Source organism: Notechis scutatus, chromosome 3, assembly GCF_049901735.1.
Source record: "Notechis scutatus isolate UNSWTSFEM ecotype Mainland chromosome 3, rNotScu1.2, whole genome shotgun sequence".
In the NCBI taxonomy this organism is placed as follows: domain Eukaryota; kingdom Metazoa; phylum Chordata; class Lepidosauria; order Squamata; family Elapidae; genus Notechis; species Notechis scutatus.
In genome coordinates this window covers 124,887,344-124,914,960 of record NC_142011.1, presented here as the reverse complement: position 1 = coordinate 124,914,960, position 27,617 = coordinate 124,887,344, and the positions used below count along the sequence as shown (strand labels likewise).

At 40.8% G+C, this 27,617-nt stretch overlaps 1 protein-coding gene across 14 annotated transcripts in view; it reads left to right on the top strand.

Annotated features, from left to right (window-relative positions):
- CTNND2 (catenin delta 2) overlaps positions 1 to 27,617 on the top strand; it is a 492,160-nt gene that overhangs the window by 85,056 nt on the left and 379,487 nt on the right. For all 14 annotated transcript variants that reach the window (XR_015748772.1, XM_087961146.1, XM_087961145.1 and 11 more), the window contains exon 2: positions 8,343 to 8,476. Coding sequence is in view for 13 of the 14 variants with exons in the window: in XM_087961146.1 (XP_087817272.1) it covers positions 8,343 to 8,476 (134 nt within the window). In the remaining variant the exon portion in view is untranslated. The remainder of the gene's footprint in view (positions 1 to 8,342; positions 8,477 to 27,617) is intronic.

Here is a 27,617-nt window from a genome sequence, read left to right as displayed (position 1 = left end):
TTTACATTTTGTGAAATATTTGTTACTCATTCTGCATGATAATGTTACCTCTGAAAGCATTTCCCAAATGGTTAGAAAGACAAAAATCAAGATTTGAAATGCCTTTAAAAAGCCAGCAGAAAGAAGGGCATGGAACAGCATAAGAGTCTATAAAACATACAAATATTGGAAACAGTCTTTGTAAGATTAAAAATAGAATAGAATAGGATACCTTTATTGTCATTGCATTCTACAAATACAATGAAATTTGAAAGCTACTCCAGCACATTGTCCCAAACACCACATCACAATCACACTACAGGGTATTTAACAATTAAAATAATTAAATAATAATTAAAAACCTAGTCTAAAACATATCTAAAACATATAGTAAGTTAGATAGTTTAAAAATGCCACAATATACATAGGGCTAAATCACATATGCATTGTTTGATTCAAGACAATTATTGCCCTGGAAAAGATACTGTTTCTCAGTCTATTAGTCCTCATTTTAAGACACCTATAACGCCTCCCTGATGGTAACAGTTCAAAATATGAATGTCCAGGATTAGAACTGTCTGTGGAGATTTTTAGTGCTCTACAGAGGAGTCTGGTCTTCGCAATCTCTTCCAAAGAAGAAAGAGAGCAACCAATTATTTTTTGTGCTGTGTTTATAACTCTCTGGAGTATCTTCTTATCCACTACAGAGAATCCAGCATACCACACCGTTACACAGTATGCCAAAATGCTCTCGATGGTAGAACGGTAAAAAGTAACCAGCAACTTCTCACCCAGACCACTCTTTTTCAGCAGCCTCAGAAAGTGCAGGTGCTGTTGGGCCTTCTTTGCAGTGGCCATAGTGTGGACTGACCAAGTAAGGTTGTCAGAAATATGAGTTCCTAGAAATTTAAAACTATGAACTCTTTCCACACAGTCTCCATTGATACATAGTGGGAGAGGCTCTGCTTTGCATCTTCTGAAGTCTATAATCAATTCTTTGGTCTTTTTGATGTTCAGGGTGAGGTTATGACTCTTGCACCACAAGACCAGTCTGAGAACCTCTGACCTATAGGCCGTCTCGTCTTCTCCTGATATGAGTCCCACCAACGTGGTGTCGTCTGCAAATTTTATTATAGAGTTAGTGGGACAAGAGGGAGTGCAGTTGTAGGTGTAGAGTGAATACAAACGGGGGCTCAACACACAACCCTGTGGAGAGCTGGTGCTGAGAGCAAGAGTGGAGGAAAAATAGCTGCCAATCCTAACAGTTTGGGGTCTGTTAGTAAGAAAGTCCTTTATCCAACAGCAGATGTGAGAGGAGAGGCCCATTTCTAGCAACTTCTTAATCAGTATATCTGGAATGATGGTATTAAAAGCTGAGCTGTAATCAATGAAAGCATCCTTACATAGCTCCCACTATGCTCCAGATGTTTCAGTCCAACATGGAGAGCCATGGCAATAGCATCCTCTGTGGATCTGTTATTCCGATAGGCAAACTGGTATGGATCAAGGTTTGATGGGAGGCAATCCTGTATATATTTTAAGACCAGTCTTTCAAAACACTTCATAATTATGGGTGTGAGAGCTACTGGTCTATAGTCATTTAAAGTATCAGGAGAGGGCTTTTTGGGAACTGGAATAATAATGGAAGTTTTGAGACAAGATGGAACAATGGCTTGTGTAAGAGAAAGATTAAAAATATTTGTAAACACACCTGCGAGCTGGTCAGCACATGCTTTGAGTACCTTCCCAGGTATCCCATCAGGGCCAGCAGCCTTTTTCACATTCACTGCTCTAAGCACCTGCTTCACATCATACTCTTGTATTGTGAACAGTTGAGTACTGGTGGTTTGTAGAGGCAGTGTGTTCGAAGACCTATTCAGTTTGAATCGGGCAAAGAAGCAGTTCAATTCTTCTGCCAGTGATGCATCCTTATTGATCGATATGGGGTTGCTGCCCCTGTGATGTGTTTAATTCCCTGCCAAGCCCATCTTGGATCATTATTTGTGAAGTAATCCTCAATCTTCCTTTTATAGTCCTTTTTCGCCTCCTTGATGTCCTGCCTCAGTTCCGCTCCTGCCTTGTTATACCAAAACCTGTCCTCAGACCTGAATGCCATATCACGTGTCTTGAGAAGTAATTGCACGTCCTTGTTCATCCAGGGCTTCTGGTTTGGAAAAATCAGGATGTACTTATTCACAGTAACTATATCCACACAGGTCAAGATGTAAAACAGTACAGTTTTTGAATATTCCTCCAAATCCTCTTGTTCAAATAAATTCCAATTAGTATTTGAGAAACAATCCTGCAGCTGATCAAGTGCTCCCTCTGGCCAGATCTTGATGAGTTTGATTTCAGGCTTAGTTTTCTGAGGGGGGTGTATGCTGGTATAAGGAACAGTGATAAATGATCTGAAAGTCCCAGATGTGGAAGGGACACTGCTTTATATGCATGCTTTACATTAGAATACACATGATCAAGTGTGATGTTTCCCCTGGTGGCACATGTCACATACTGAGTAAATTCGGGAAATACAGTCTTTAAGCATGCCTTATTAAAATCACCAGTTATTATATGAGCCCCATCAGGATAAGCCTTAAGTTGTTTATTGTAATATGCAAATATGCAAGTGCAGTACTAATATTTGCATCAGGAGGTATGTAAACAGCTGTAAAAATCACCACTGTCAGTTCTCTAGATAGATAGAAGGGTCTGCACATGACTGTCATCACCTCTAAATCAGGAGAGCAGTATCTGTTTATAACATGGCTGTCGGTGCACCAGTTATTATAAACGTATAAACAAAGTCCACCTCCTTTAGTCTTACCAGAGTCCTTATTATGGTCTTGTTGGTGGATGGTATGACATTCCAGTTGTAGTGAGGCATCAGGAATAGCTGAGTGAAGCCAGGTCTCTGTAATAACTATCACACAGCAGTCCTTTATCATGTGATTGCTTGCTGCCATCAGATTAATCTCATCCATTTTATTGAGGAATGATTGAGCATTTGAAAGAAAGATACTTGTCACTGATGGTTTGTGTGGCTGTCTTTTTAAGTGAGTTAAAACTCCTGCTCTGCAGCCTCTCCTCCGCCTTCTCTCTCTGCGCCGCCTGCGCCATTTAAATGATCCCATTACAATCCATGGAGATCCTGGTGGTCCTATCTCCTCGGGAATACTGTGAGACCTCTGAAAATCCGACACTATAGCTCTAGCAGACTGTAGTCCATAGCATATTAGTTCTTGTCAGCTGTAAACCTCCCCCATGCAACAAAACTCAGACATATAAATCTCCAAACACATACACCAAACCAGAGAGTGAAAAGCCGCAGCAACCGAGTGCGCCGCCATACCAATGATATATTCAAGGTATACAGTTGTACTGAAGCCCTCAGGAAGATACAAGTGTTGACAGCCTGAATGCCTCTGAGATTTCTAATAGGACCAAGATTTCTGTATCTTTTCAATTTCCTCTATTGTGAGGGATTTGAAGATGAATATGCATAAAATCGGAAACAAGAATCAGAAGATTAAAATGATTTTTAGGAGCAATTAGTAAGATCTCAAATATAGAATTCAAATGCTGGATTTTTATTATAGAAGAAAGTATTATGAATCATCAGGGGTCTTGCTACAATAGGGCTCTTCGCCAGTGGTAGGATTCAATTTTTTTTTACTACCGGTTCTGTGGGCATGGCTTGGTGGGCGTGGCAGGGGAAGGATAGTGTAAAATCTCCAGTCAGAGGTGGTATTAGCCAGTTCTCCAAAGTACTCAAAATTTCCGCTACCGGTTCTCCAGAACTGGTCAGAACCTGCTAAATACCACCTCTGGCTCTTCCTAAGAACTGTTAGTAAGTCCATAAGTACATTGTGCCTGGTAAGTCATTGAGGGTATTTAGAAACAATAGAAGTTATTTTCTTTGGCACGCCAACAAAATAAACAAGAACTGTTGAACATAAAAAAATAACTTGCAAGTGGCTGTTGACTGTGTTTAAGCAAAGCCACACAGAGTAAATCATAATAAAACCCGGCATTTGGTAAGTCAAATTTGCCTGGCCATGAGGCATTCTCACAACTGAATGACAATTGAATTTTTCTCCATCTTTTCTTCAATCCCCTACTACGATGTGTGTGTGGGTGGGGGGGAGGAGCATTCTTATGTAACCTAATCTTACATTCTCCAGTTTTAATAAATTCTCAGTATAATTGATCTGAATCTCTGCTATTCAATAAATAATGATAAAATCAAAAGTCATTGTTGATTAAACACAAGAAACTAGTTTCTGAATTTGCTATTCTTTATCCCAATTTCTTTTCATTTTATATTCGACCTGTTATATTGTAGGGTTTGGAATGGCAACTGTCCTGCACCTTATTTTTTATGCTACTGTTTTGATAAGAAAGTAAGATAAAAATGCTTTAAAATTAAAATAGGCAGATATCACATTGGCATATAATGCTTTCCTGCTTGCATGAAATATTAATATAATCACCTGAGAATATCTTAAAATTGTTTTAATTAAGCACCTGAAAATTAGTTTGAAAAGCTGAAAGTTTCAACAAATTATAAACAAAGCAAAGACCCACATAATTGTTATTACTCATAAATTTACTGAAAAATTCTAAGAAAGAATGCCACAAACGAACGTTAATATTTTCCACAAAAACTGAGTTTTTTTTTCAAATTTAGGGCAATATTTTCAAAAGTATTAGTCTTACTAAAAACATGGAATATAAATATGATACGGAAGGTGGCTTAAACAAAAGCCTGAAAGAGGTGGCGATGAAATCCCTCTATACAGAGTTATGCAATTTAGAGTAAGCTGTACATAAAATGTATATAGCAGCATAATTGATTGGTTATATTGTTAATACAGTGATGAGGTAATGGGATTGTACTACATACATCCTTTGAGTTAGACAAAGTTGGTGTCCTTTGAAGAAAATTGCTATTGTAATATTTCCTCTAGGTGTTACCTTTAACAACCTTGTCTAGCAATACAGGAGTCTTTACCCTAGGATCATAATGCGGTCTGCCCATTACGGTCAGAAGTCATGACAAACATTAAGTGAGACCCCCCTTGATTAATGACCCCACTATTGCTCTCCCTGATGCCACTGTTAAATTAACATGTGAGTCATTAAGCAAGCAAGGGTGGAGGAAGCCCTGGAAGCCACCATCAGCTGGGTCCATAAAGAAGGCAGACCAGCAACAAAGGGCTTTGCAGAGCCAAAGACAGACCGGTAGGGGAGAAGAGCCCAGCTGGATTGAGCCCAATGTCACATTCCAATATCAGAGAGGCTTCCAAATAAACCTCCATGCTTGACCAATGAAGCTGAGCTTGTGGGCTGGGCCTCTGCCCCAATCAGCTGGCTATCAAGAACCTGAAAACTTATCTTGACTCTTTCTAGCTTTTAGGGAAGCCAAAGGCAGCAACTTCAGGACCAGCTTCCTGAAACTTTTCCTTTGCTTAATCCCCTCCTTCTGACCCTGGAAGGAAGGTGTTAAAATCTGTAAGTTGCTTACCTTGATGAGTGATTCCAGGCTGAAGAGTACAGTAGAGGAAAGGAAGCAACAAGCAAAAACAAAATTTCTGCACTTTGTTTGCCTTGAGGAGATGAAGAAAACGTTCAGCCCAAAAGCAAAAGTGGCTACAGCAGAAATATGCACCAAACGACCATGGCAGACAGGTGTGCAGTCTAAAGGCACTCAGCCAGGCAGCAAAAAGGTTTCCAAGTTTTTTGCTGCCAGAGAGAATCCCTTCATGACCAGGTAGTTGCTTTTCCTTTAGAGCTGAACTGTTTCCAAGTTCTCTGGGGTCCTTGTCAGGGTGGGAGGAATAGGAGAAATGGGGAGAGGGAGGTGCTGCAGGTCACAAGGGCGAATGACTGCTGGGAGGCTGCAGCTGTCTAAATTTGAAACATGGTCTTATATGGCTTTTAGAAGATACATTATAACTTTAGACAACCCATTAAGTGTCCTCTCATATCTCAGGGATTAACAGAGTTAGAAGGAACCTTGTAGGTCATCTAGTCTAACCCCCCGCCAAAGCAGGAGACCCTACACCATTTCTGACAGATGGCAGTCTAGTCTCTTCTTGAAAGCTTCCAGTGATGAAACTCCCTCAACTTTGGAAGGCAAGCTGTTCCATTGGTTTGATAATTCTCACTGTCCGAAAAATTTCTCCTTATTTCCAGGTTGAATCTCTCCTTGTTCAGCTTCCATCCATTATTCCTTGTTTGGCCTTCAGGTGCTTTGGAAAATAGGTTGACTCCCTCCTCTCTGTGGCAGCCCCTCAAATATTGGGACATCATGTCTCCCCTGGTCCTTCCTTCTTACTTGTACTATTCTTATCTCCTAGTGTTTTAATCAACATTCCTGTGTTTTAATGGGGGGGGGGGCGCGCTGTGTGGTCATTTATGTCTCTAGGATAGGGGATTATGGGAAGGGGGTAACTAATTGTTTAACTAATACTTTAAAAAAATAATGCCACTTTACCAGTTTGTTTTAGAAACTAATAGGATCACTGATTTATACTTATTTAATGCACATATACCCTATATTTCCATCAGAATTTTTCCTTTGTTGCTTATGTTTGATAGAATAAGAATAAATAAACAACTTTAAAAATGAAAATCAAATTGCACTGTTTATTTTCAGTGGCTGAAGAGATGATATTATTCTGGCACTGAATATTTTAAATGCAATTTCACATTGTCCTGTTCCAGTCGTTTAATCTGGCGCTCTCTGATATAAAAGCTCATTTTGTAGGCAGCATAATGAGGCACTTTCCTAACAGAAAAGAAAGTCAGGATGGCTTAAATTGGAAATATATTAAGTATTGATTTGGGACATTTACATTTTTGAATACATTTTATAACTATTTGTGGATTTATAATTTCTTTCTTTAAATTAAAGAATCAATTGTGTATTATCTCGAAAGTTCTTAGTACTATATAAGTATTGTAAGAATTAGATACCTGTTGATTTCACAGTCATTATACAAATTCAAAATGAAATGCAATTTTCATTAGCAAATTTCAATAGCTTAGAAAAATGGGGATGATTTATAAAACTTTTTGAAAATGTTTGTTTGACTGCTAACAATATCCCCTTAATTTTTTACTTGAAGGAGAAAATACATTGCTAAAGAGGTATACAATTATTCATGAATAAATAATAAATAAAATAATAAATTTTATTATTTCTTTTCCCCTAAAATTAACAAGGAAAAGAACATAGCAAGAAATAGAAAGTCCTGGATTTTGTAAAATGTGAGAAAAAAAAAATAAGCATGTTAACAGGGACTTCTCTTTCTCTTTTTTTCCCCTCTCTCTTGCTTTCCCCAGTGAAGTCATCATCTCACCATTATGCTTTGTATGGTTCTTGACAAGTCTCAAAACAGATTTTCTGCCTTTTCTTTAAATATTCTAGATTCTAGTGATTTTAAGTACAGAAAATTGTACAGAATTTAGTTTTGCCCAACTAAACTCTCTATCTAATCTCTCTGTTATTTTAGCTACTTTTTTACATAAATGTCTTCAAATACTGTAGAGCTGGTCCCATTTCTCTTAACAAGCAGTTAAAATATAACACATGATATTGTGGATGAAGGAAGTTGTGGATAATTAATTCCCTTAGCATATAAAGAGATTATGTTACTTTATATTAACTTGTTAGATCATTTAATAAAACCAGCCCTTAGTTATTCAGTGTAATCTGAAATTTTAATCAGAAAGGTACATCTTTTAAACCTAATAAATTCAGAGGTTTAAATGTATCATTGTTATTGGCAAAATTAGTAATAATTAATTTAAGTTCAATTCCTTTACAATCATAAAATCAAGAAACTTTTGGCAGGCTTGCTGTCTCACAGCTGAACATAAGAAGAAATGTGGTAGTTGAGACAAAAACTAAGCTGAATTCAGAATTTTATTTTCATTATGACCAAACAGGTGTCTGTGGGAAATTCTACAAGATACCTTGGTTGTTACCTCAGCCTAGCTACTTCATAAAGCTGCAGAGATGTAATACTACAATTCTCACGTACATTGCGTTTCTGGGCCAAAATCCAACTGAAAGTAAATAAAAAATAAATATCATAGGTATCTTGATCTAGTCTATGGCCATATACAAGTTGGGCACAACTAAAAATTTTAAGTCCCACTTGGTGACCCCATTGATTGATATTTCAAACATTTGAGGATAAATTTGTAGTAGATTATGTCTACTCGTAAATACTTCATGGCAGAAATGAAAATGGAGTCTTCTTAGGAAATATTTTGTAGCCACCATAAAAAAGAAAAAAAAGTTTGAATTCTTGATAAAAACACTGGATATAATTATCTATTGTTTCTTATTGTAGGAGCTATGCCTGTTCCTGACCAGCCATCGTCATCGGACAAGAGAAGTTCCCTTAGCCCCGTGTTGAATACATCCAATGGAGATGGATCTGAAACAGAAACCACGTCTGCCATTCTGGCATCAGTCAAAGAACAAGTAAGCAACTGCAAGAAATTGCAAATTCCAAATCCTAAAGTGTGAGTCAAGTACATGTTATGTTGTGCACATGAGCTCCCTCTGTTAACTTCCTTGAGGGGTTTTCAGATATAAATATATATACTAAAAGAATTAACTTTATTAGTGTGCTCTATTTGACTTGTGATGAGGTACATGTTTTTATTTTTTCAAAGAAGTTTAAAACTATTAGTAGTCAAACCAAAGTTGCTGCTGTTGTCTTTCTTTCACAGTTTTAAGAACTGGAATGCATGTGTCAGATCTCTATAGGGATCCCACCTTTTCATACCCTGGCGCCCGTCCCCCGCCCGCCCCCCGTCCCGCACGGGCGCCGCCTCTTTTTGCGAAAATCCTCGGTGACATCGCGGAAGTTTTTTTCAGAGCGCCAGCGCTCGGGTGAGCTTTTCGTAAATGGCTTTTCCGGAAACTCACCAACCATTGGCGCCCATCTTTGGCGTTTTACCAAAAAGATGCGGCCAGCAACCCGTAAGTCTTGACCCTACGGTCCCCCGGTTGACCTGTCCTATATGACAAATAGGAGACAATTATCTTCCCTTATTGTTCTAGGTCCAGTCATTATTTGTTTCTGTTTTCAATAATCTTCAGTAGATTTTGTTTCTTTAAATATTTATTAACTTGAGGAACATTTTCTTCGTTATATAGTTTAGGATACTACTGATGAATACTTTTGCATACTCGCATTGTCTGTTATCACAGTACTTACACCTTGTAATTTTAATATATTTTTTCTCTTTTTATTTTCATAATTTGATAGGTTATTTGAAAAATGTAATGGAATTATTAATGAACCCAAGATCATATGATTTATTTTACATGAATAAAATATGCAGTTCTTTGTCAAGAATTTAATTTGCATTTAGTGATTGTCTTTACATTAGTACAGACTACTGAAATTGGGAGCATTAATTCCTAGTAAATGGTAAGATATGGTATATACTAGCACAATTACAAGCTACTTTTAAAAAATGATATTCTTTTAGAATTCTGATGGATGGATGGATGGATGGATGGATGGAAAGAAACATGTACATATTTATATGTTTTACTATAGCTGTTTCCTGAGTTTAAAATTCTTTGCCTCTTTTGAAATTAAATTCAGATTGCAATCCTTTGACATATTGTTTGTTCTCAGTGATAATTCTTTTTTCAACTATTTTATTGTTATATTAAACTGATAAAATGCATTAAAACGTATACAAAAATAAAGTATATACTGAAAAAAAGAAAATGTGTGGAAAAAATTCTATCCCCAAAAATGATAATAAGGAAAACAAAGCTTCTCCTTCATCCTCAGTAAGCATGTTCAACATTATCATTGTCTCTTACAATACAAAAAGGGGCGTTGGTAGACTTACCAGAGAACGTTCTTTCTCAATGGTAATTCTGAGGAAACATGAATGGGATCTTGCTGTGAAAAACTATTTTTAAAAGTAGTTCACTGAAATGAAGCAAATTACTGCACATCTTGTATGAAATACAAATATACACGCATGTTTGTGTTAGAAGTGAGAAAAAAATTAATGTGTGTTTCAAAAAAAGTAGGAAAGTACTCTCCTAAAGGGGGTAAAATAGTTCAACATATTCAAAGACCTACTTTTAACATTTACTTTTAACCCAATAGGCTTTGGTTAATATGCCAACTCTCAACAATGTGCTGGTGTGCAAGTTCCAATATAGAAAAGGGGAGGGAAAGGGGAAAAAAAAGAAAAAGTTAATGTCTAACAAGGAATTGTGGGGATTATTTAAACAGTAAGGATTGAGGAAGATTTATATCCAAATAAAGGAAACATAAAGGACTTCACTTTCTGATTGATAATGGTAGGCTGAAAAAGATATTGTAAGCCAAATGACCCTCTTATATTGTATCTAGTCTAGTGTTTCACAAGTCCTAATAACCCTACTCTCTAACAATTTGGAAAATTTGTGGAAGACTGCAGTATGAGGGAATCTTTCGGTTTTCTGGTATTCTTTTTAGTTCAACTGGATTGGAAAGAAAGGATTGTCAGTTATATTTTTGATATATGAAATGAGGTAAGATATATTTGACATGAAGTAAGAAATCATTGTTTCAATTAAAAATGCCTTCATAAATACATACATTCCAGTAAAATTTACAACTGAACATGCTGCTCCAGCCTGGAATTCAAACAGTGATATCTGAATATTAGCAAATGATGCCACCCCTTCCAAATTTATCAGATCATGCTAAATATGTTTTTGCAATTATACTGATTTCTTTCAACCTGAACAAAGTTTGAATTTGTTCCAGTGAAGTGCTTTGTGAAACAAGGTCAATGCAATGTTCTTCATTAAGGTGAAGAGACAATGTGATTTTGCCTTGAGGTGGCACTTCATATTCCCTTACCAAACTTAGATGGCACTTCTAGTAGCCGGGTCAAGGCTGTCACATAAAACTTCTCTTTTAGACATGGTGATTCTTTGCTTTCATCAAATTAACCCATTAAAACTTTGAACAATCCTCAGACTTTCATTTAAATTCTGTGTGTTACGTGGTTACAACTACCAATAATTATTTGCAATTCTTGTTTTCACATTTTTTCTTTCTTTTTGGAATCTTATAGTTGCACGCTAAGGGCAAGTGACTGGATGCTTCATTTTCACTAATGGTTCAGCCCTGCCGCCATTTATAAGGTTTAAAAATAAAATATCAAGTATCACAGCAGCTATAAATATCCATCTTAATTTTTCTAACATTCTAATGTTGTGTCTAATGCATAAGACAGAAATCATTCAGCTATATTTGTAAAAAATAATTAAGAATGGTTTGTGGATTCCTAAACAACTACAAGTCTGATGAATAAATTACCAAAAATATTGTTGCAGCTGGGGTCCAAAAAGGTACAGATGCGAGTAGCTCCAGGAGCATGTTAAGTCTTCACAGAATAAAAGAATAAAATAAAAAAGCTCTCAGCACTTGGGAACTTGGTCCAAGAGCATTGTGATGCTGTACTGATGGGAGAGGAACAATGGAAGAAATGTCATTTCCAGGGAACAGGCTGGTCATAATGGAGCTTGTGGAGAAAGATTGCCAACCCAGATGACTCCTGTACAGGGGTGCGATTTAACTGGAGTAGCAACTGGTTCAGTGAGGGTGTGCTTTGCGTGCGTACAGAGCATTTGCTAATGACTTTCTCCAGCAATCCCTGTCTGATCCTCGGAGCTACTGGTTCACCCTAGCTGGGCCGAACCAGTAGAACCCCACCCCTGCTCCCATGGCATTCCTGAGCAAGAAGCCAATAACCTTGCCTTTTTTGTTTAAAGTCTTTTTCATCTGACAATAAAGTCTTGTCCTTCCTTTGACTTCAGGTTAATTAGTGGCAGACATCAAGAAAATGCAGCTGCTAGAATCTTCTTATTGCTGTATTTCATTAAAATATGGGCATTGGAGATATTACTTTGGGTCCTCTTGTAAAGCCTAAGCGTAATACACTTTTGTCTCTTTATGGTGAAAGAATTCCAGCTCCTGGAACAAGTAATTCATCCGTAAATGTTTTTTACATTCTTTCGTCACACAATTAAAGCATTTTCTTAATTTAGAAATGTTCTCCTTTTGTGCAGAGAAAAACAGTCTGGAGAGAAAAACATGTGAATGTTGTATATCTACATGCAATTGCTATTATGAAAAAAATCATAAAAAGTTTATAGGAATGAAATATGGAAATAGAATGATTCCAATATTCCCTTTTGTAAAATTAAGTTTCTAATGTAGAGAGGTGATTTCTCTCCATAAAAATTATTGTGAAACAGCAAATTTTTAAGTTTTGCTGCATAATGAATTATGAACCATAAAATAGAAAGTGTGCTTTAAAACATTTTGATAGAAGGCCGTGCATTGAAGATTGCATGGATGTGTGCATTGAAATTACCAACAGTCAAATCAAGCTCACTTGGAAGCCTCCTTTTTTCCCATGAAAAGCATCCAGTGATGGGAAGGTGCTTCAGTCCCTTCTAGGAAGGGTGGGCTTAAACTTGAGGACACTCTTCCTCCTCCACGAGACTCCTCCTTAGCGTCCCCAGTTTTAACTCAGCCTTTCTTCAGACAGGTTATGTTATTGTTTTCCTGGTCGGAACAGAACACTGGCGATTTAGCTGATTTATTTCTCAGGTCAGGTAATACCATACATAGTTTCTGTCACCAACCCCCACCCCCACCCCGGGAACTTCCAAAAGTCATTTCGCTCGGGGGGTTTTTTTGTTTTTGTTTTTACATTCCAGCCTCCTGAGGCTAAAGCCTCATAAACGGGGAGGCTTATCTTTCCAATATGCACTGAGGCTAAAAGCCTCTCCTTTCAGAGACATGCTGCCTTAAACTTCGAAACAAGGAGGCTTATCTCTCCAATCTCCCAGCTGGTTGAGTAAACACTCTGTCCCTTCGAGATTTGAAGCTTCCATTTAAAAGTGAAGCCTTTTTTCCTTTTTATTACCAGGCTTTCCCCGCAGAACACCTCAGGGCAGGGAATTAGCCCCTGAGCCTTCCCGCTGAGCGGTTTTTCTTTCAGCAGGCCGGGCGGTGATAGCTGCTTTCGTTTTCATTCTGCCACGAGGCAGCCAGCATTTTAAAGGCCGCGTGGTTAAATTTGCTGAATAATTGTTACTGTCTGTGAGGCAAGTTACCCAACAAGGTTTCCCTTTTTGGGGACCTGGGAAGGGGGAGTCCCTACCACCAGTCCACTGGATGATAGAGGACTTGAACTGCTGGATTCCACAGGCAATAAGTGCAGCTAAACTGATCTAATTATCAGTTACAGACCTCTGTGCCCTCATATAGGTGCCAGGTCTCGAGGGGGGTGTTCTGGTCTCCATATTTGATATTACAAGTACTTTATTCAAAAATTGACTTGATTGACTTAAAATCTTTAAGTTATTAAAATATAGATAGACAGACAGACAGACAGACAGACAGACAGATAACAAAGCAAAACAGAACAAGGAGACAACATTTGCTAAAGGCATCGGGGAGCTATTTATTCCAGGATCCCCTGCCCTTAAAGGAGCAGGCCCCTAGGTGTTCTAGCCACCTAATTTCATAGCCTCTTCCCATTGCTATCCAAGGCATTACCATGGCCAGCAACTACAACTCCAGATCTAGACTAACTCCTAAAAATAGAGATAAGTCCACGGAGCCCAAAAAGACCTCTAAGGCAGCAGAGAAAGATGCATGCAGACGCCATCAGGCATTAGAAAGGTAGGTGGAAAAACATACACGAGCAGCTGCACAGCCCACCTCTTCACCACTCATCATACCCTCTACCTCACAGGACTAGAACCCTCCAACCGCCCCTCTGGATTTATCCAGAAGGAGCAGCATATCGATACAACCTCCCCAGGAGGCTCTTTCTAACATTCTCTCCCCAAGGTGGGCCCCAGAGGCAATATTTACACCGTGCAGCTGGCCTCAGACAAGAGGAGGAATTTCTGGAGGAAATCCCTGCCAACATGAGGGCGTGGATGGAGCTAGCTATCCAGAAGGGCATATCAGCAGGCATCTAACAGGCTATTCAGGCAGGACGAACACCCTCAGCTTCGGGTTGCAGATCTCTTTCTGAACGATCTCTGGGCATCACGGATCCACATCTTCATCAGGTACCCACCCCCGCAGAACTATTGTTGCTCACTGTCAGAGACCCTCAGTACACACAGGCTATGGGAGATCAAGGGGATCCAATGGATCAAATGGAGGAGGGATCGGTACACACTGTTGACAAGATATTGTCAGAGATGGATCCGCTGAAAGGGGGATGTCTGACGATGAAGGCCTCTCACCTGATCTCCCCGTATTTACAGGATTATTCTGCCCACAATTATTTAAATACCTGCTGTTTAAGGCCAAGAACACCGCATGGCTGGATAATACAGGTACCCCTCCCCCACCAAATACTCCAGGAGAAGCAGAAGATCTCATATTCTCTCAACCAGTCACTGAGGCAGAGTTAATCCCTGTGCCACACATGTTTTCCAATTTAATACAAAAACAATGGGCTGTAGCAGCCTCATATCCCGCTCCCACAGGACATGATAAAAAAATACTATAATTTGGCACCCGAGTTCTCTAAATTTCTAAACACTCCGGAAGTGGATGAGCCTATCATTGCGCTTGCATCTTCCTCAGCCATCCCAAGTGAAGCTGAAGAGGCTCTCAAGCCTGAGGAAAAGAGGGCGAAACTAGCCCTCTGCAGGGCACACGTCTTGGATGCATGGGCCATCAGAGCGGCCACAGCTGCCTCCTTTTTCACCAGATCATCTCTCAGATGGCTCCGCCACCTGAGGGATACCATTCCAGCCTCAAACATTAGGGCACATCAAGATGTGGCTAAATTAATTGCCGCTGCAGAGTTTTCAGCAGACGCTACCTTCAGTGTAGTTAAATTTTCCTCTGGGGCCATTGCTTCCCAAATTACGGCTAGAAAGTTACTTTGGCTCAGGCGTTGGCAGGCAGACATCAAGCACAAGTGGCAGCTTTCCTCAGCTCCCATCTCGGAGAACAAACTATTTTGCAGTGCGCTTGAACCCCTCCTAATTGAAACCAGAACCAAAAAGAAAATTCTTCCCTCTCTTTTTCATTGATCAGAGTCCAGATCACCACAGCCCTTTCGTAGGGGTTCCTTTCGCCCCTTCTACCAACCCTACTATCCAAGATTTCAAAGACAGCCTGGATTCAGACAACAGACAGATAGAATTGAACCTGAGGACAGATATAGAAGGGGACAATTTCGAGGAACAGGATCTAGGCCCTTCCGCAGGTCCAAGTAACGACCACAATGAGATTCCCATTGGCGGTCACCTAAAAAGGTTTGCCGACCAATGGGACTCCTCTACCACTGACGCATGGGTCAGGAACACAGTACGATTTGGTCTGGCACTGGAGTTCAGCTCCACCCCCTGGATTTTTTTATGAAGTCCCCAATTTCCAGGGATGCAGAAAAACGGTTTCTGATGGACACAGCCATATCACATCTAGAGATCTGGGCCATACAACCTGTCACTTCTAATCAAAAAGGTCTTGGTTTTTATTAGCACATCTTCGTGGTCCCTAAAAGTTCAGGGGGATGGAAGGCAATCCTGGACTTAAAACGTCTAAACCAATATATAGTTTACCAAAAATTTAAAATGACCACTCTCCAATCCATCTTACTCAGCATCAGAAAAAAACGATGTCCTTAGACCACACGGAAGCTTACTTACATATCTCAATTAGGCCCTCACATTTCAAATTCCTTCATTTCTGTTACAACAACGTCCATTACAAATATTGTGCTCTCCCATTTGGCCTAGCTTCAGCTCCCAGAACTTTTACAAAGGTCTTGGCTGCCTTGGCAGCATCACTCAAAGATAGGTCCATCCGACTTCAATGCTACTTGGATGACATTCTTATTCTGGCATCTTCCATCAATCAAGCAAATTCAAACACTCAAACTACACTTGTAACCCTACAACAACATGGGTTCTCAATCAATTGGTCAAAAAGTCATTTAATACCCTCTACTAGACTCATTCACCTTCAACACATCATTCAACACAAAATTTAGGATACATGTCAAGGGGAAAAAGTATATATTTTACATTTGAATTTAATTTTATCCATTTTTCAAATTCTGCTTGAGCACTATGATAACTACAAAGTATACAAATACTAAAGTTCTTGAATACCTAATTCGTCCTGGTTATGAGAAGGCATGAAAAGAAAAGAAAAATAGATATTTCAGAATGTTTTATTCAAATAAACAAAAATGTTAAATTTGAAAATCTTAGTGGACATTTTGGTTCTTTGGATTCAATAAAAATATTTTTATAATAAAAAAATAAGTTCTATTATTTTATAGTATTTAAAGATTTTAATCTTTCACAATACTTTATTACAAAACAAATGGTGGTCTGATCTAAAATTGTCATTAGTTTTTTTAATCATAGTTTCCAACCCCAATATTTGATATGTATATTTCTGTATACATGTTACAAACCTATTGAGGAACAATTTAATTTATAGAAAGTATTTCTTGAAATGCAGCTATAAAATATTAATTGAAAATTGTTCCTTGTGACAGTTGATAACTGAATTCTTCTTTGTATGTTCAATGAAATGTTTGCAAATAGTCACAAAATAAAAATGAAAGAATTCTCAGCTATCACATTTAAAATGCTAATTTGAGAAATAAATTAGGAATTTGCTTTTCCATTCTAATTAATATCCTTCATTTCAGTTTTTTTAGTTTCATGAAATGAAATTCCCCTTCTGTATTACCCCTTCCTCACACTGGGCAAGAATATTGGAAAACTGAAGTGCAGAGGTTTAGGAGAAGAAAGGGGAAGAGGAAAGTCGGAGCATTTCCAAAAGTGTTTATGCAAGGGATAAGGAGGCATTTGGTACTGTCTCTTTATATAATGTATATTATGGGACAAAAACAAAATGATAGATTGTAGATTTCTAATATCTTGGACTTGTTGGGGAAAACTGAAAATGAAAAACAGGAGGAGGAATTATAGAGCTGTGTTGCCTAGCAGCAGTTAGGTTTCTTGAACTGAAAATAAATTGTAAAACAAATTAAGAAGCCTGCTTCTAGAGGTGCTTAGAAATATGCATTACACTCATTGCAAACTTCCAGTCGTTGTAATTCTAATTATTTGTGGTGCATTCAAATGGTATAAAAATAAATTTCAGTGAATGTTTTTCTTACTCTACAAATGTAAAATATATATGAATCATATGTAAATGACTAATTTAGTCTGTGTGCATAGCAAGACACATTCTTATACATGTAAATTAAAATCATTTTGTGTCATCTGAGAACAACACAGATAAATAAACACCTTGAACTCTGACAGCTTAGATTAACTCGTTTGTTAATTATATTTCATTTTATTCAATTATTTTTAGGATGCCTTATTTTTAATCTTGGAATTTAATTTGCAGATAGCTAATAGGTATAACTTGAATTATTATTTTTAATTTTAAGCCTGAAGGAATTGATTTAGTCACTCCTCCAAGTGAGCTGTAGTTTTCAATTATTTTTCTGATCAAACTTCCATGAAATCCTGCTGATTTCATGGGTAGTTTCTGTTTTGTTCAGAACAGTTAACCACAGTGAGCAAAATTCTGATGCTACAGTTCATATGATGGATTATATGATAGACAATGAATGAAGAAACTAAATCGGAAAAGGGGTCCTTTCCTGTAAAGTGGTACTTATTATTCATATTCTGCTCCTCTTAACTTGACACAATCCTATCAGTCTTTTCAATCCGATTAGCCAAGTTGTTTTCTTTTTATTATTATTGATCTAACTATTGGTTCAGCTATTAATGAAATCTTCCTGTTTTGGAGTAGAACATCCAAAATTAACCAGAAGACATTCTCCACATTATAAGTTCATTAAGTTACAGAAAAAAACTAATCTTAGAAGGGTTTATTAAAAACCAATCTCTATACAACTGAGACTGAATTTGGTATAGGTAGAAATACTTGTGATTACTAGAAATGATCCAGAAATTGGGATGCAGCTGATATCCTTTGATGTCTATAAAGAACAGTGATAGCTCATTCTCAATCTTCTCTCAGTCTAGGAAAGGCTTTAACATATATTACCAATACTGTATGCCACAGTTCTCCATCAATCATTAGGTTCCACAGCAAGCTACGTGTCAACTAAAAAGATACTCCTTTGATCAGGGGTGGGATCCAACAGGGTTAACTACCAGTTCGGTCATTTACGACATTCGGTGATTTACAATGTGCTTCCCTGCATGCTGCTGGCACCTGCCTGTAAATCGTCATCAGCATGCTGCGTGCAGAGAAGCAGCCTTTCAAAAAGCCCTTTTTTCCTGCTTTTTAAACTGCAGCTGTGCCTTTCACGGCAGCTGAAGTTGAAAAAATCAGGAAATAAAGGTCAGATAAGAGCCCAGGTGGATGGGTGGGCAAAAACATCAGCAGACATAGAACCGGTTCTATGTCTGCTGCTCTTCAGAGCTACCGGTTCTACAGAGGTGGACAGAACCGGTAGAAACCCACCCCTGCCTTTGATCTTTTTAGCTGCCAGAAAAAGGGAGTGGGGAAAACAGTGCATTCCTTAAGGGCCTAGATAATCACCCAGAGCGCAAGAAAATTACTGGAAAGCATGATTGATGTCTCTTGGGGATGGATGCGTCCCATTGGAGAATACACATCCAGGGGATGGGGGGAAGACCAGGGTGAAGGGGGGAAATGAATGCATCCAGCCAACACCAACATGTCCACTTCTAATAAATCGATTTTCTTTTCTCTGAGATGCGGCTAGAGACTTATGATTTGAATGGGGGTGGATTTGTTGGAGTCCTGACACTATGGTGATGGGAAAATGGTGCACAGTGACATCATGATGTAGCCCCCATCAGTTTTTCAGTTTCTACATCTCCTCCTTGGAAAAAATATATTTTAAATATATTTTGACTATTCTTTATAATTGTGAGATAGTCAAAGTTGGTAGATTGTGGAGAGAGAATATATATGAGTTTCACATATCCCCATCTTTCTGCAGCCTTTCTTATTTCTCTCCACATCATGACTTGAAAAGGCTTCAACTAGTAGTTGTTTTTTTATGATGGTTGTAGAAAGCTAAAGAGATTGTTCTACCATTAAAAAGAGATTACTTTCACTCACTTTGGCCATCATTATAATTTAATATTGGAGCATTAACCCTAACCTTTTGAGGATTTCACCACATTTTTCTTCTTTGAAAAGAAAAACAAGGATGATTCTTCAAATATTTGGAAGAAATATTTGGCTTAGATATTTTTACATATTTAATTTCTAAAATCTGCTTAAATAGTATTTTAAAAGTATTATTCTTTTCAGAAGTTTCAGAAAAAAATGAAAGTGAGAATCAGTCATTATATAGGCTATTGCATTACAATGGAATCCTTTTTTCTGCCACTTACTTTTATATTATTTATATATACACACACACACACATACACACGTAGATATACACAACATATATGTATATATATGTGTATGTGTATACATACATACATACATACATACATACATACATACATACATACATACGGAAAAGGACTTCATCCTTCAGTGGACTATGGCTAAAATGAGAAACTTACATATATTTGGCCATTTTTGTGGTATTACCAGTTCTGTCATGAAGTTAGAAAAAAACTTTATTTGCTCCTTAGCATGATATGGAAAGCCAAAGAAGAGAACTCTTCTAAATTGCTGACTCAAAGATGTAAATGTATAAAAGCTTTCAGCTTCTGTCTTGATGCAACTTGAAATAAGTTTTATAAACAGTTAATAGCATTTGAGAACAACTTAAGCTGCAGTCCTAGGTGGATAATTATCTTCTATTCTGCACTGAGCAATCTAGTTAATAGTTGTTGGTACCCTTTACAGCCATGCATATATCTACTATGGGTATATTCAGTGTCACAATATGTGTTAATTGTAATTTTATATTTTCTTTGTATTTTCTAAAGGAATGGTTTACTGAAAAATAGCTTGTGTTCTATAATAACCATAAATCAGTTTGTTGCATTAATATCTCTTTTTAAGTGAATCACAAGTATTAGATTAGCTCTAGATTCCATTATGAGCATATGATAAATAGCAATTGGCACAAAATAAGCACAAAAATGTAGTTTTAGATTTCTTTGTTTTCAATTGTAGTTAATATGACTGTGCAAAGAACTGGTGCACTTCGTTTTGATAGCTGAAGGCACCAAAATCTATGGAGGTTGAAACAAAACCTTAGAAAGAATATGGTCTGCCTTGAACACAATCAGCCAATCCTCCTCATCCAGCAGTTTCAAGTCAAGTAGCTTCTGCAAATGGTCTCTGCATTTACAAAAGATTACGGAGCCAGTTGCAGAGACAAAAGAGATGCTCTGAGCTGATGTATAAAAGCACCATTAATCTTGGTGGTTTTGCTTTGATAGATCAATTCAGTTGAAATACATTTAAATGAAACTTAACATCAAAGCTTAAACCCAGTCTTACTGCTTTATTCAATAACCAAAAAAAGGTCAGCCTCCCCTAGGCTGAGGAATAAAGATTGTTTCCTTGAACAACTGCAGGTAAAAGAAACCCTCCAGAGATTGGGGTGTGTGTGTATGATTCCCCCCCCCCCACTTCTATTGTTTTGGCTTTTCAGGACAGGGATCTCCAATCCCTGGGTCCCAGACTGACAGTGGCCATGGTGTGCTAGAAACTGGACTGCACAAACAAGCAAAACCCCATCTGTGTAAATGAGGGATGCAGACAGTATGCGAAACCATGTTTCCCTCCCTCCCTGGTCTGCAGAAAAACCTCTCTCCACAAAAATCAGTCCCTTGTGCTCAAAAGGCTGGAGGATGCTGCTTTAGGAGCCATATTTTCCCCGTTTCAGGCATATATTACAGTTATACCAAAATCAGATAAGGATCAAATCCAATGTGCTACTTATTTTCATGTATCACTGATTAATCTTGATACAAAAATCTTAACAGCAGGTCTAGCAAATATATTACAGCAAGTGTTATCATTCATTATTAAAGATGATCCAGCAAGGTTAATAGAAACTAGGCAAGCAGCAGACAACATTAGGTTAGTTGTAGATTTAATAGGCTTGAATGAAAATGAAAACTAATTTGTAAACTTATCGTTAGACACTGACAAATCTTTGGACAAAATGTATAAGCAGAATGTGTTTGTTGTATTAAATAGATTTGAATTTCCTCTGAATTTATAAAACGTATCACAATATTATATGAATTGCTCACATTTAAAGTAAACATTTAGAAGAACCAGGCAAGTATGTCTACTTTCACCATTGCCTTTTGATATTGGTGTAAAGCCCCTGGCTTGTGCTTTAAGACAACATAGGGAGATTTATGAACATAATTTAGTTAAACATAACATGGTTTTATTTGCTGATGGTATACTTTTGTTTATTTCTAAACCTTAAAGTACTATTTCAGTGTTAACGCAAATTATAGATGCCTTTAGTATAAAAGCAAGATTCTTTTAACTTCAAATTGGAATTGATGACAGTAGATAAAATTCGGTTACCTAACCATTTAAGGAATATCAATTCCATATTTGTACTGAATCCATTAAATGTTTAGGATTTAACTCAGTAAGTAAAATGTAATATAAATAAAATTAATAAAGAGATTTCTTCAGATATGGATAGATGGGAATCGTCAAACCTAACCTTTTAGAAAAAGGTGAATACACTCAAAATGGATATTATATTTTCAGAGTATAAATATGCAGAATATTTTCAGAAAGTTTAGAACGTTTTTGAGGGTTCAATTCCCAAAATCTGGAGTGATATCATTGTACTTAGCTATTGTCAAGTATTAAATACCAGAAGCCAATAATTGATGATAATTCTCCAATTTGGACAACTTTAGAATATACATATATAACTGAATATGATTTAACTGATAAATTATAAAATTATCAGTTAAAAAGTATGAAATGTAAAGTCTACAAAAACATTTGATCCTTTTTTTCCATTCTAAATTGATTTTATGGACAAATCCAACATTAAAAATTAAGACAAAATGATGATATGGAAAAATTGGATATAAGCAGAGATACTGAGTTTGGACCAATTGATAGATGATGAAGAAGTTTTAACATATGATGTGTTAAAATAAATATTTTCTCCCTCGAGCCGCTCGGAGCATCCAGACTGTGGATGTGCTTCTGAGTCCTCTTCTTTCAGGCTGAGCTTTAGACGAGGAAACGCTCCGCCCCTCCCACGTGGCATTGCGCAGCGTCTCCAGTCTTTTGCTCAGCCTCGAAGAATCAGGCTGCGTTTCAAAGAGCTCCTTGGCTGTTTCATTGAATCCTCCGTCCTAATAAGGTTTGCTTCCTTCCTCCTCCTGCGCAAAGGGTCAGGACTCAAGGGAAATTTCTTCCCTGTCCTCAGGGCGAAGTTGCGGGCTCGCAGCGCCTTCAGCGCGACGCCCCCATCCTTATCAGATCGTGTCGCTGCCTGCGCGCGTTGCCTGTGGCACGCGCTCCTCCGCTGGATTCCCCCCACCCTAAACGCCAACCGGGAGGGCTATCGCCCCTAAGGCTTTAGGAGCGCTGAGCTGACCGGCCAAGCCTTCCTTTTCTTTCTGTCCCGAAGGCGCCCAGGCAGTTCAGCTCGCGGACGCCATTTTGGCTCCACCTCGTGGCCGGGCGCTGAAAGTTTCTTTTTATTTAATATTCAGCTGCGGTGAATTAAATCTCCAGGCCTAGGGTTAAAGCCTAGCTGCCCATTGAACTGCCTGGCTAGTCTTGGTTAGTGCTTGTTGGCCTCCCGCAGCCCTTTTCGGGCGGTTGCAGCCTCCCCTCCGGTTTTTTCTTCTGTTGTCTGGAGGCTGGCTGCCAGAGGCCTCCTATTCAACTCTAGGCCTCAGGCGTTATTCGACTGATTCGGCACTGAGAGATATACATCCAAGGAAATAACTATAATAGAATTTATATTTGATCCAAATACAAAAGGAATAATAACAAAAAAGAAATAATTTTTTGGTACAGCAATTTTTCTCTTAAGATATTGGATATATCGGAGTACCTGTATATTCAGCTGATATAAAGAATATAAAAAGCACTACAGAAAGGAACAAAACAGGATTACATAGCTAAATATATATATATATATTTTCTGTTATCTCTGTACAAGTAAAATTCCAAAAGGGGAGCGGGCCAGCCTTATCCTCACCCGGCCTTATCCAGGCCTGATCTGGGCGAGCCAACCGCCCTTATTAATCTCTATTGTTCAATATGGCAGACGACAGTTCCTCTAAACGTCCTTCATTGAAGGCCAAGGCAAAGTCCCACTATTTGCGCAAGCAGGACAAGGAACCTAAGGGCTCTAGAAAGGACAAGGAACCTTCCAAGGCCTCTCAACGTGACGCCTTAAGGCGCCACAAGGCGTTAGAAAAAGAGTTCGACAGGCGTTCAAGGGAGTCCCGCTCTGAACCGTCTCTACCTCCTCCTCCACCCCTACCTCTATTCAACCTCTCCCCCAGGCCTTTCTTCCCTACCTAGGCGCAGTTCGCCCCAGGTCTCCCACCCCGGTCCTACGATGAGTCTGACACCGAAGCCACTTTTACACCCACGGCTGCTGGTCTGCGCCAGGACGAACCTTCTACATCTGAGGTGCCACCTCACATTAGGGCTTGGATGGAATCAGCCATCCGCCAGAGTGTTATAGAGGAACTACAGCACATGTCCAGATCAGGCTTCTCTCCTCGAGTCTCCGAGCACGACTCCTTGTCTATCAGATCCCTTCCACAACCGGTCCCCCGGTTGCTCAGGTACTCTCTCAGAGGGACAGCCCTCCTCCGGTTGGGGCCCAGGTTGAGGAGGAAGGGGACTTTAGGGATTTCGAGGAGGAGGATTCCCAGATGGGATCCTCCCGCTACAGTGAACCTCCCTTAGAGACTGACATCATGGAGGGGAGATGTCCGAGGACGAGGGCACTTTGACTGACCAACCCTCCTTTGGGGGCTCTTCAAACCACACATGTTCAAGTCCCTCCTTCTTAAGGCCAAGAATGTCTCGGGCCTTCTTTCCCAGGCCCCTGCTGACCTCCCCCCATCCCAGAGGGCCCAGAAGATTCCATTTTCACCCAACCAGTGGTTGAAGCTGAGGTCATCCCTTCCCCCCATATTCGTAGATCTGGTAGCGAAGCAACTATCCTCCACAGGGACCCTCCCACACCCTCTAGCCAAGACAAGAGGTTCTTTAATCTCGATTCGGCACTGTCCAGCCTCCTGAACATTCCAGAGGTCGATGACCCTATTGTGGGTCTAGCTTCCTCCTCTACACCTAGTGAGGCCCTAGAGGCCTTGAAACCTGAGGATAAGCGGGTGGAGCTGGCCCTGCGCAGGGCCCACCTATCCGACGCCTGGGCCATTAAGTCAGCTACCGCCGCCTCTTTTTCACTAGGTCCTCTATCCGCTGGCTACGTCAGCTCAGGGAACACGTCCCTGCTTCCAACCTGAGGCGCGCACCAGGACATTGCGGCTAGTGGCTGCAGCCGAGTTCTCGGCTGACGCCACTTACCAGTCGGTGAAATTCTCTTCCAGGGCCATCACGTCCCACGTCACGGCTCGTCGCCTGCTATGGCTCAAACACTGGCAGGCGGACGTAAAGAATAAGGTCAAGCTGGCCACTGCCCCTATTACAGGAGACAAACTGTTTGGCCCGGCCCTCGAACCCCTGCTGGTCGAGGGTCGCAGCAAGAGGAAGTACTTGCCTTCCCTTCTTCGAAGATCGGAGACCAGGGGCTCTCAGCCCTTTCGGAGGAGCTTTCCCGCCCTTTCTACCAACCCCTTCCCGCCCAGATTCCCCGACCCCCTTCCTTCCGATCCCAGGATCGCACGGACTCAGGCGACAGGACCAGGCGAGGGGTGGTTATAAGAGACCCTTTCGGTGCGGGAGGAAGGCCCTACCGCAGAAGGTAGAGCCTCCTTCTCCTCCCCATTGGTGGCCGCCTCCGCCACTTCGCCGCCCAATGGGACAAATCCACTTCCGATGCATGGGTTAGAGACACAATAAGGTTTGGTCTCGCCTCGAGTTCAAATCCACTCCCCTGATCGTTTCTTCCCATCCCCTCCTCAGGGGATCCCACCAAACGTGCATTAATGGAGGCAGCCATCCATCACCTGCTTGATATTCAGGCCATTCAACCTGTCCCTCCGGCTCAGAGAGGAAAGGGATTTACTCCCATCTCTTTGTCGTGCCCAAACATTCTGGGGGCTGGAGAGCCATCCTAGACCTGAAACGGCTCAACCGTCACCTTATCCAGCGCAAATTCAAAATGCACACCTTGCAATCCATTCTCCTAGGCACCAGGCGGGAGACTGGCTGTCCTCCATAGATCTCTCTGAGGCATACCTTCATATTCCTATCAGGCCCTCTCATCACAAATTCCTTAGGTTCTGTTATAATGGCCTTCACTATCAATACGTGGCCCTACCCTTTGGGCTGGCCTCGGCCCCCAGGACCTTCACCAAGGTCCTGGCGGCCCTGGCGGCCCACCTCAGGAGCATTCCTGTCCGCCTCCACTGCTACTTGGACGATATCCTTATCCTGTCCCCGTCCAAGTCCCAGGCAGTCAGGGATACCAGGGTCACCCTTTCCGCCCTACGGGCACACGGGTTTCTAGTCAATTGGCAAAAGAGCCAACTTACCCCTTCCACCCGAATCAACCACCTGGGTGCCATAATTGATTCGGTCTCAGAGAGAGTTTTTCTCTCCCCAGAGAGGTTTCTTAGCATTCAAACCCTGGTCAAACAAATTAGACGTTCTAGGAGGGTGGCCTTGCTTGACCTCTCTAGATTGTTGGGAAAAATGGTGTCATGCATCTCTATTATTCCCTGGGCCCGCTTACACAGCAGGCCCCTCCAGTGGTTCCTGCTCCCGTCCAAAGATCCGGAAGAAGCAACTCGAAGATCAGAGTCAAGGTCCCTCCAAAGGTCCTCACGTCTCTTCTCTGGTGGACCAATCCCGCCATCAACAGAGGCCACCTCTTTGCGGAGCCTCAAAGACTCACCGTCACTACCGGCGCAAGTCTATCCGGTTGGGCGCTCATTTCAACTCACTCTCGGCGCAAGGCAAATGGTCGCCGACCGAACAAAGATGCAGCATCAACTGGCTAGAGCTCCATGCCGTCCATCTGGCTCTGCGCTGCTTCCCCAGATCCGCAGTTGCCATGTTCTCGTTCTCACAGACAACGCCACGGCCAAGGCCCATATCAACAGGCAAGGGGGCACCCAGTCAATTCAACTGATGAGGGAAGCTGAGCGCCTTTGCCGCTGGGCAGAGGCCAACCTCCTATCACTAAAAGCCGAACACATCTCCGGGATAGACAATACCCAGGCGGACTGGCTGAGCAGGGCCACGGTGGACCAAGCAGAATGGCGACTTCATCCATCCCTGTTCGAGGAAGCGTCCAGGATATTCGGCCTTCCAGTGGTGGATCTGTTCGCTTCCCCATCCAACACACAACTTCCACGGTTTTTCTCCCGGTATCCGTCTCACGGGCGGAGAACCACAATGCTCTGCGCTGCCCATGGCCCCCAGGGCTCCTATATGCCTTCCCTCCGCTCCCGCTAGTGCCCAGAGTTATTCAGAAACTCATTCAGGAGAGGGCAGTCCTTCTCCTGGTGGCTCCCTATTGGCCCAGGCGACCGTGGTTTGCGGACCTCCGCAACCTATCGGTAGCGCCCCATGGCGGATCCCCGGACAAGGTCTCCCTCTCTCAGGGGCCCTTTCTACATCCGGAGCCTCAATGGCTACAGTTAGCCGTCTGGAAGTTGAGCGGATCCGTCTGACTAGCGAGAACCTATCAAGCCATGTCATCGACACTATTTTGGCCGCCAGGCGACCCTCCACTACACGAATTTATGATGCCACTTGGAAGGGGTTCTGCAAGTGGTGTAGTGGGTCCCAGGTTGACCCTCTCTCTCCCTCCGTGGCTCAGATTCTGGAATTTCTTCAGGAAGGCCTTCGCAAGGGGCTTGCACCTAACACCCTGAGACGTCAAGTCTCTGCCCTCTCAACAGTGGTCTCCTGTGATAACTACGGCTCCCTTTCCCATCACCCCGGGTTAGATCCTTCCTTAGGGTGCCACCAACCTGTGCCCTCCCACTGTTCACAGGTTTCCCACATGGGACCTCAACAAGGTCCTAGTTTCTCTTACACGTTCTCCGTTTGAGCCTTTGAGGGAGTCATCTCTTCAGTTCCTCACCTTTAAGGTAGTTTTTCTAGTAGCCATCACTTCTGCTCGTCGAGTGTCGGAATTAGCAGCTCTGTCAGTCAGGAGCGATCTATGTGTGTTCCATGCAGACCGGGTCGTCCTGCGGCCTGACCCCACTTTCCTACCCAAAGTTAACTCGCCCTTCCATAGATCTCAGGAACTGGTTCTACCAAATTTTTGCCCTAGACCCTCCGGGAACAGGGAGGTTCTTTGGCACACCCTAGATGTTAGACGGGCCTTGCGTATATATATTAAGCGCACTCAGTCCTTACGAAGGTCGGAATCTCTTTTCCTGTCCTTTCAACCCAAGACACTAGGGCTCAAGGTTTCTCCTTCCACTATCAGCCGCT